Below are 8054 nucleotides of genomic sequence, written 5' to 3'. Positions count from 1 at the left end.
GGAAACTCCTCCAGGAGCAGTGCTGCGCAGCACAGATGGATCACGTCCAGAAGTTCTGCTCACCGTCGTAAAACCAGCTTGATGTCATGTGAAAGAGAACTAAAGTTCTGATCAGGGGAGAGCTGACTGCAGTATCCTCCAAGACGTCTCCTAGCAACTCACACAGGTTGTCTCCAAGCCAACGGACGACACAAACATTACTCAAGACAGATCCATCCAGACAAACAAAAGTCCAGACATGAGCACTGAGAAAAATGAACGACAACAACTGCATCCCTATCTTCCATCAGGTGTCAGGACGCCTCTTCAAGCTCCTCCTGGTCTGAGGGCACAGGAACCCTGTGCTCCTGGTCTGAGGGCACAGGAAGCCTGTGCTCCTGGTCTGAGGGCACAGGAACCCTGTGCTCCTGGTCTGAGGACACAGGAAGCCTGTGTTCCTGGTCTGAGGGCACAGGAAGCCTGTGCTCCTGGTCTGAGGGCACAGGAAGCACCACTGAGCAACATCACTGCTTGTGATGTCCAAGTCTGTTTACTTCCTGTGACCCAAGTCTGTTTCTCTGCACGCTGTGTAACAGATCCTGTTGTAGTGCTGTCTGACAAGAGACTGCACCCATGAAATAGTTTAACCACAGTAGTTGCACCTGAGATACAGAGTTTTGGCTGCCCTGTATTATGTTATGTTATGGCTAAAATGAAGCCCTCTGTGACATTGCTTGTAAAAAGGGCTATACAAATGAATTTGATTTGATTTAAAATGATGGTCTTGCACTGAAGTTGAGATAGAACGTTCCTCGACTCTGACCACTGAGATGCTGTTATAACTCTGCACTTCTGGTCCTAGATCTTCATCTGGACTTTATATACTTTATGCAGTATTTGTCCATTGTGAAAAAAGAGAAAAGCATCTGCTAAACTAATAAAACAAATCAAAATGTTTTGGAGGCTGGATACTGGACTGCACTGCTGACATGCATCCTGTGCGACTCTGAGATGTAGCACAAGTGAACTTCCACCCAGTTGCTTAATAAACTGTCTGGATCTGAGCATCCTGGGGGGCAGACGGCTCCTCGAGCCAACATGGCGTGACAGGAAGTGTAAAGCAGAAGGAATAGAGTCTGACGCTGTCACTTTCCCCTCTCAGCGGGTCGCACACACATCAGGAATTAAGAAGAGAAGAAAACAGGTCTTCATCTCCTGCAGGAGTCCAAGGTCCTCCATTCTGACTGAAAGAGCTCTACCCATCCTGAATTTGGACGGAGAGACGAAAAGGAGCAAAGGAGAAGAGAAGAGAGTTCATCAGGAACTACCAGACCACATTTTTAGGAATTTATTTGATACAGCAACAACCTGTGGGTATAATACATTCAGCCTTGCCTATGATACGTTTAAAAAATATCTATATATTCATAGTAAACTTTTTGACTGCCTTTGGAATATAAAAATATATTTTTATATTTTAAAAATTCTGTATTTGTATTAATTGCATGTGCAATAAGGTTGGATATTTATTTAGCTGCAGCATTGAGAGACAACTCTCTCACTTCCAGCAACGTTTGATATTTGATCTAGTAAACACTGGGTCTCATGTTTTCTGAACAGACTTCCTGCCTCCATGGACAACGCAACCAGCTTCCCCGTTTCCCCTGCCGGCCCAAACCACAGCAGCAGCTGTTCCCGTGACAACGCATTGAAGACTGTGGTGTTTCCTGTCCTGTACTCCCTCCTCTTCCTGTTGGGGCTGTCACTCAACAGCCTGGCCGTGTGGGTGTTCCTCCGCACGCCCTCCACCTCCCACTTCATCATCTACCTGAAGAACATCGTGGTGGCGGATGTGCTCATGACCTTCACCTTCCCGTTCAAGGTACAAACAACAACCCAAATTATTGAACAAGACTTCTCACAAACGTGACGTCACGTGTCTGTTAATATAAAAGTATAGGTGATGTTTTTATCCAAAACAACACAAAGGGGAAATTTGAACCTGTAACCTAGGTGGGCGGATTTGTAACCGTTCTTGATCTGCTGTCATGCACTACCACTGAGCTAGACCTTACTTCTAACATCAACCTTGTTAGATGTCCTCACGTAACGTCTAACATCAACCTTGTTAGACGTCTTCCTGTTCCTGACGTCAGCATGTTCCTCCAGGTGCTGTCTGATTCCAACATGGCGTCCGTGGGCCTAGGTGTGTTTGTGTGCCGTGTCTCCTCCGTGCTGTTTTACCTCACCATGTACATCAGCATCCTGTTCTTCGGCCTTATCAGTGTCGACCGCTGCCGCAAGACCCTCCAGCCCTTCAGGGGCACCAACGCTGGCCGTCTGGCCTCCAGGAAGCTGCTGTCTGCGGGGATCTGGGTCACCCTGCTGGGCCTCTGTCTCCCCAACGTGGTCCTGACCAACCGAAGCCCCACCTCAGCGCACTTCAAGTGCAGCGACCTGAAGAGCCGTCCCGGGCTGGTCTGGCACGAGGTGGTCAACCATGTCTGCCAGGTGATCTTCTGGGGGAATCTGGTGACCGTGGTCGTCTGCTACACTCTCATCACCAAAGAGCTGTACAGCTCGTATGCCCGGACCAGGGCTTCGCGGCCGGGGCAGGGGGTCCGGCGGACCCCCACGGGCCCTGGGGGTCAGCGCCAGGCTCGGAGGAGGAAGAGCGTGAACGCTAACGTCTTCCTCGTGCTGGCGGTCTTCTTTGTGTGTTTCGTGCCGTTCCACTTCGCCCGCGTGCCGTACACGATGAGCCAGACCCACGGGCGTCTCTTCCACTGCGGACAGAAGCTGTTCTTCTTCCAGCTGAAGGAGAGCACCCTCTGGCTGTCCTCGCTCAATTCTCTCCTGGACCCGCTCATCTACTTCTTCCTGTGTAAGTCCTTCAGGAGCACGCTGTTCCGTACCCTGAGTCTCCCACCCGGGACCTGCGGCTGGCTGACCGGCCGGGCGTCGGACTCGAACACGAGCGCGCTGAGCCCTGTGGGAGGCGCCTGCAGCTGAGTGTGGAACAGAAGGTTCGAAACTGGACTGGGGGGGAAGGTTGTTGCTCGGTGGTTAAGAGCACTTGCCAAGAGATCGAGAGGTTTCAGGTTAAAACTGTGTAAACCCTGTAGTGTTTATTGCTTAGGATTAAATCGTCCGCTAAGTGAACATGTTATTGTAATCATTATTAACAGGTCTAGTGGAGATGGTCGTTTTTAGCTTTTTATCCATCAGGCACCAGAGAAGGAAGTTGGGACAGTTGGTTTACTCTCTTGTGATCACACTGCCCTCTTGAGGGTGTCTGGGTGAAGTGTTCTGAAACTGAGAAGAATATGGCATACTGAACATGTGGACACAAACTTTTGTGTTCAACTAAATGTTGTTTTAGTGTTCGGAGAAGTTGTGTCTGTACTTGTCTTGTGAGCGAATGAGAGCAACTCTGTCAGACAGCAGCAGATGCAACCAGAGAAGAAGATGAAGGAAACTTTCAAAAAACGGTATTAGTATGTTTTAACAAACCACTGTCCTTAAAAACTGTCATTTGCATAAATGTACATTTGAACAATGATTGGATCCTTTTTTTTTCATTTCAAACTTTTGCATTGTATTAATTTATAAGACGTTTTAATCCAAGGCCACGTACAAACAGGGCACATAGAAAGTACAGTAGAAAGTCAAGCATCAGAAGTAGCTGTGGGTGTCCCAGTGGGCCTGTCGGGGCGTCCCAGTGGGCCTTTAGGGGGGGGGCAAGGGGGCCCGGGGGTGTCCCAGTGGGCCCGGGGGCGTCCCATTGACTCACTGCACCACGTAGGCTGAGGCCTCACGGCAGCCTGGGTTCGAATCCGGCCCAAGACCCTTACCGTATGTCATTCTCTCTCTCTCTCCACATTTCCTGTCCTCTCCAAACACAGTATCTCTCTATCATATATAACATAATAAAGGTAGAAACATATATATATGTATTTATATACATATATGTCCCAGTGGGCCTGGGGGTGTCCCAGTGGGCCTGGGGGCGTCCCAGTGGGCCCGGGGGCGTCCCAGTGGGCCCGGGGGTGTCCCAGTGGGCCCGGGGTGTCCCAGTGGGCCTGGGGGTGTCCCAGTGGGCCTGGGGGCGTCCCAGTGGGCCTGGGGGCGTCCCAGTGGGCCTGGGGGTGTCCCAGTGGGCCTGGGGGCGTCCCAGTGGGCCCGGGGGCGTCCCAGTGGGCCCGGGGGCGTCCCAGTGGGCCCGGGGGCGTCCCAGTGGGCCCGGGGGTGTCCCAGTGGGCCCGGGGGTGTCCCAGTGGGCCCGGGGGCGTCCCAGTGGGCCCGGGGGCGTCCCAGTGGGCCTGGGGGTGTCCCAGTGGGCCCGGGGGCGTCCCAGTGGGCCCGGGGGTGTCCCAGTGGGCCCGGGGGTGTCCCAGTGGGCCTGGGGGTGTCCCAGTGGGCCTGGGGGTGTCCCAGTGGGCCTGGGGGCGTCCCAGTGGGCCCGGGGGCGTCCCAGTGGGCCCGGGGGCGTCCCAGTGGGCCCGGGGGCGTCCCAGTGGGCCCGGGGGCGTCCCAGTGGGCCTGGGGGTGTCCCAGTGGGCCCGGGGGCGTCCCAGTGGGCCCGGGGGTGTCCCAGTGGGCCTGGGGGCGTCCCTGTTGGAGTCAGGTGGCTGAGCGGTTAGGGAATCGGGCTAGTAATCTGAAGGTTGCCAGTTCGATTCCCGGTCATGCCAACTGACGTTGTGTCCTTGGGCAAGGCACTTCACCCTGCTTGCCTCGGGGGAATGTCCCTGTACTTACTGTAAGTCGCTCTGGATAAGAGCGTCTGCTAAATGACTAAATGTAAATGTAAATATATATGTATTACATACATACATATATATGTTGGTGGTTCCGAGTCAAGGACCAGTCAGCACACACTATGGCCACATGACAAAGCAGCCTTATCTCAGCTAGAAGGCAGGGGGAACCACATCATTCTGCAGTGCAACCAGTTGATTAATGTATGGTGAACCGAAGCTAGCTGAGACAGTGGCTTGGCCCCTGTGACACTCCCTTCCCCTTTAAGGGCTGATCTGATCTTGAACAGCAGGAAGCCGTTTATAGGTGTTTGTACAAGTATCTGGACTGTCAGTTCACTCAGTGTGGTGAGACTACATTCATACTCTTAACCTATTTAGTCAACAGCTTCACATGTAAGTGTTTTATTATTAATCAACCGATGTTATCTCGGTCTTTGATTTGATTTGTGAAGTTCTGTCACCCGTGTCTGTGTTTTATCATGTTTACAAGATGTCATTTCCGCATAGCCTTTTAGGCTTTTCACATGTTGAGCGTGATGATTAATGTGATTCCGACTGCTGTAAAATGAACATTACATAATTTTAATAACTCCAACAAAGCAATCACATTTCAAAAATGTCTAAACCATTATTCTCGCTAACCAAATTCACAGATTCCACCAAAAAAGAGTCTCACAAAAATGTCGTCTTCCTCTCCTGTTTTGGACTGTGGTTTGGACGAGTTCACTGCACACATGGTGTTTTCCACCCTTCAATTTCTCCTCTTCGTCCCCGCCATGGCCCTCAACAGCGTGGCGGCCTGGGTGTGCCTCCACCTGCGCTCCTCCTCCACCTTCATGGTCTACCTGAAGAACCTGGTGGTGGCTGACCTCCTCATGACCCTCACCCTGCCTCTGTACGCCGCCGTGCAAATTCCTGGTTGTCCCGTGGCATTGAGGGCCTTCTCCTGCCGCGTGTCGAGCCCCGTGTTCTACTGCTGCATGTACATGAGCGTGATCCTGCTGGGCCTCATCAGCCTGGACCGCTTCTTCAAGGTGGTGCGTCCCGGAGGCTGGAGGCCCTGCCAGAGCCTGGTGCTCAGCAAGACCATCTCCGCCTCCATCTGGCTGTTCTTCATCAGCTCCAACGTCCTGCCCACCATCGTCCTGACCAATCAGGTCCCTGTCAACGCGTCGAGGGACCTCTGTATGAAGATGAAGAGCCCCGCTGGGAAGACACTCCACCATAACGTGGTGTGGGTCAACAACGCAATCTTCTGGTGCGTGTCCGTCCTGATAGGGGTCTGCTACGTGTGCATAGCCAGGAAGGTTTTCCGGTCGTACAAGAACTCTGGGAGCAGCAACGATGAAGGGAACCGGAGGGTTAAGGTCCGGGTGTTTGTGGTTGTCATGGTTTTCCTGCTGTGTTTCGTTCCCTACCACGTCCTGCGGATCCCCTACATGAGGCTCCGGGCTGACAAGCCCAGCTGCCTCAAGACCAAACTATTCTTTGCCAAGAACTTCTCTGTGTTGCTGGCAATGACCAACGTCTGCCTGGACCCATTCATATACTTCTTCCTGTGCAAGGCTTTCAGAGACAAGCTCAGAGAGATGATTCGTATTGGGGATTGGGCCAATTCCCAGTCCTCTACAAACAATGACGAAGCCATACTTTGATAAGCCGAAGGGCTGGGGTATAGCTCAGTGGTTACAGCACTTGCTGAGAGATCCAATAGGTTTCAGGATTAAATCCCTCCCTTTACTGTTTGTTGTTTAGGATTACATTTTCTGCTAAATTGATGTGTTTCATGTTTAAATGGTTCAAATCTCCCCGGCAAAGTCTGCAAAATGTATCAAATATTTGTATTATTATGACTCATTTCATAGCATTTACAGTTTTTCTCAATTGTTTTCACACAAATATTGGTACTTGAGACACAATGACCACAACATGTAACTCATGCACCAACCCCATGAACCAATTCTGCTAATCTACAAGCACAATTCCTGCTTTACACTCAAATTGCAGTTCTAAAACACACTTTTTTCAAAACACTACACACAATTCTCTGCATTTGGCACAATTTTCATGAAGAAAATCTTTTGTTTTCACAAGGAACACACTGCCATTCAAATACGCACACTGACTCATTGCATGGACAAACACCTGTCACACAGTTTTACAATTAGCAATCAGAGCTTTAGCATAAAAGGGCAACAGGTGACCTCTTCTGTTTTTGAGCAATGGATGCCAACATAGGAAACAGAGGCAGAGGCAGAGGGGTGAGAATAAGAGGAGGAGGACAGGGAGGACGAGGATGAGGAAGGCCAAGGACCATAATCTCTGATGAGATCCGAGCCGCTTTGGTTGACCATGTAGTCAACCATGGTCTAACAATGAGGGAGGCTGGGCAAAGAGTACAGACAAATTTGAGCAGGTACACTGTAGCATCCATCATCCGGACTTTCCGAAATGAGAATAGGTAAGAAATCTACTCTCACTACAAAATTGAAGTAGGCCTACTGCATATCAATACAGTACTCAATGAGTACAGTAGTACAGTATTGCCTGTGGACTGTTCTGTATGACTGTAAAAATAAAGTATGTTTCAAGTATTTGGAAAATGTATTCCTACTTTGTATTCCTACACAGTATTTACAGTATTTTACTATTTGTTTGGCAGAACTGAAAGATTACCAACACAAGGTGGTCGGGAATGTCTTCTGTCTCCTGAACAGGAAACTGAAATCATGAACATGGTCCTAGAAAATAACGCCATAACATTACGGCAAATACAAAGAAAAATAATAATAATGTAACTGTATACGCTATACAGTAAATTATTCTGTTGTTTTGTATGTAGACCACTGTATGTGCAACTTTGTGTTGGTTGGGATGTACACTGTGTACATTGTTTTTCTGGGAAAAATACGTAAAACATATTTGTTACCGTGTATTTCTGTGTTCTGAGTATAAAAATAATATTTTCAAATATTTTACAACACACTTATGTATGTACTGTCTGTAGTAAGTGTAACACTGAACAAAAAAAGGCCTAACTCACTATGATGAATGAAGAAGAAGTGTTTTCCATTCATCATAGTGTTTTACATTGAGCACATTAGTGTTCAAATGGTTCTTATAAATGTCTATTCATATGATGGTTTGTGTTTGTCATTTGAAAACAAAATACCATTTTGAGATTAAATAACATTGTTTTGAATGTTAAGTTTAATTTTGCAGGAGAAGTGAGGGGTTTTGCCCATTGTGTGTGTGTTTTTTTGATTTGTGTGTAGAGTTCTGAGAGTATGAGGTATGCATTCAGAAAATGTG

General features: G+C 49.1%; 2 protein-coding genes across 2 annotated transcripts; both read left to right on the top strand.

Moving 5' to 3' along the window:
• The first annotated feature begins 1279 nt into the window (after positions 1-1279).
• Positions 1280-3541, top strand: p2ry12 (purinergic receptor P2Y12). Its single transcript, XM_062473050.1, has 3 exons — positions 1280-1349; positions 1600-1861; positions 2149-3541. The coding sequence occupies exons 2-3, from the start codon at positions 1613-1615 to the stop codon at positions 2989-2991; spliced, it is 1092 nt and encodes a 363-aa protein (XP_062329034.1). The 5' UTR covers positions 1280-1349; positions 1600-1612; the 3' UTR covers positions 2992-3541.
• Positions 3542-4863: 1322 nt separating this feature from the next.
• On the top strand, positions 4864-6590 carry LOC134029191 (P2Y purinoceptor 13-like). Its single transcript, XM_062473218.1, has one exon. The coding sequence runs from the start codon at positions 5423-5425 to the stop codon at positions 6395-6397; it is 975 nt and encodes a 324-aa protein (XP_062329202.1). The 5' UTR covers positions 4864-5422; the 3' UTR covers positions 6398-6590.
• The last annotated feature ends 1464 nt before the right edge of the window (positions 6591-8054 follow it).

The sequence above is a fragment of the Osmerus eperlanus genome, chromosome 11 (assembly GCF_963692335.1).
Source record: "Osmerus eperlanus chromosome 11, fOsmEpe2.1, whole genome shotgun sequence".
Classification (NCBI taxonomy): Eukaryota; Metazoa; Chordata; class Actinopteri; order Osmeriformes; family Osmeridae; genus Osmerus; species Osmerus eperlanus.
Note: the sequence above shows the minus strand (reverse complement) of the source record. Positions and strands in the feature narration are given on the sequence as shown.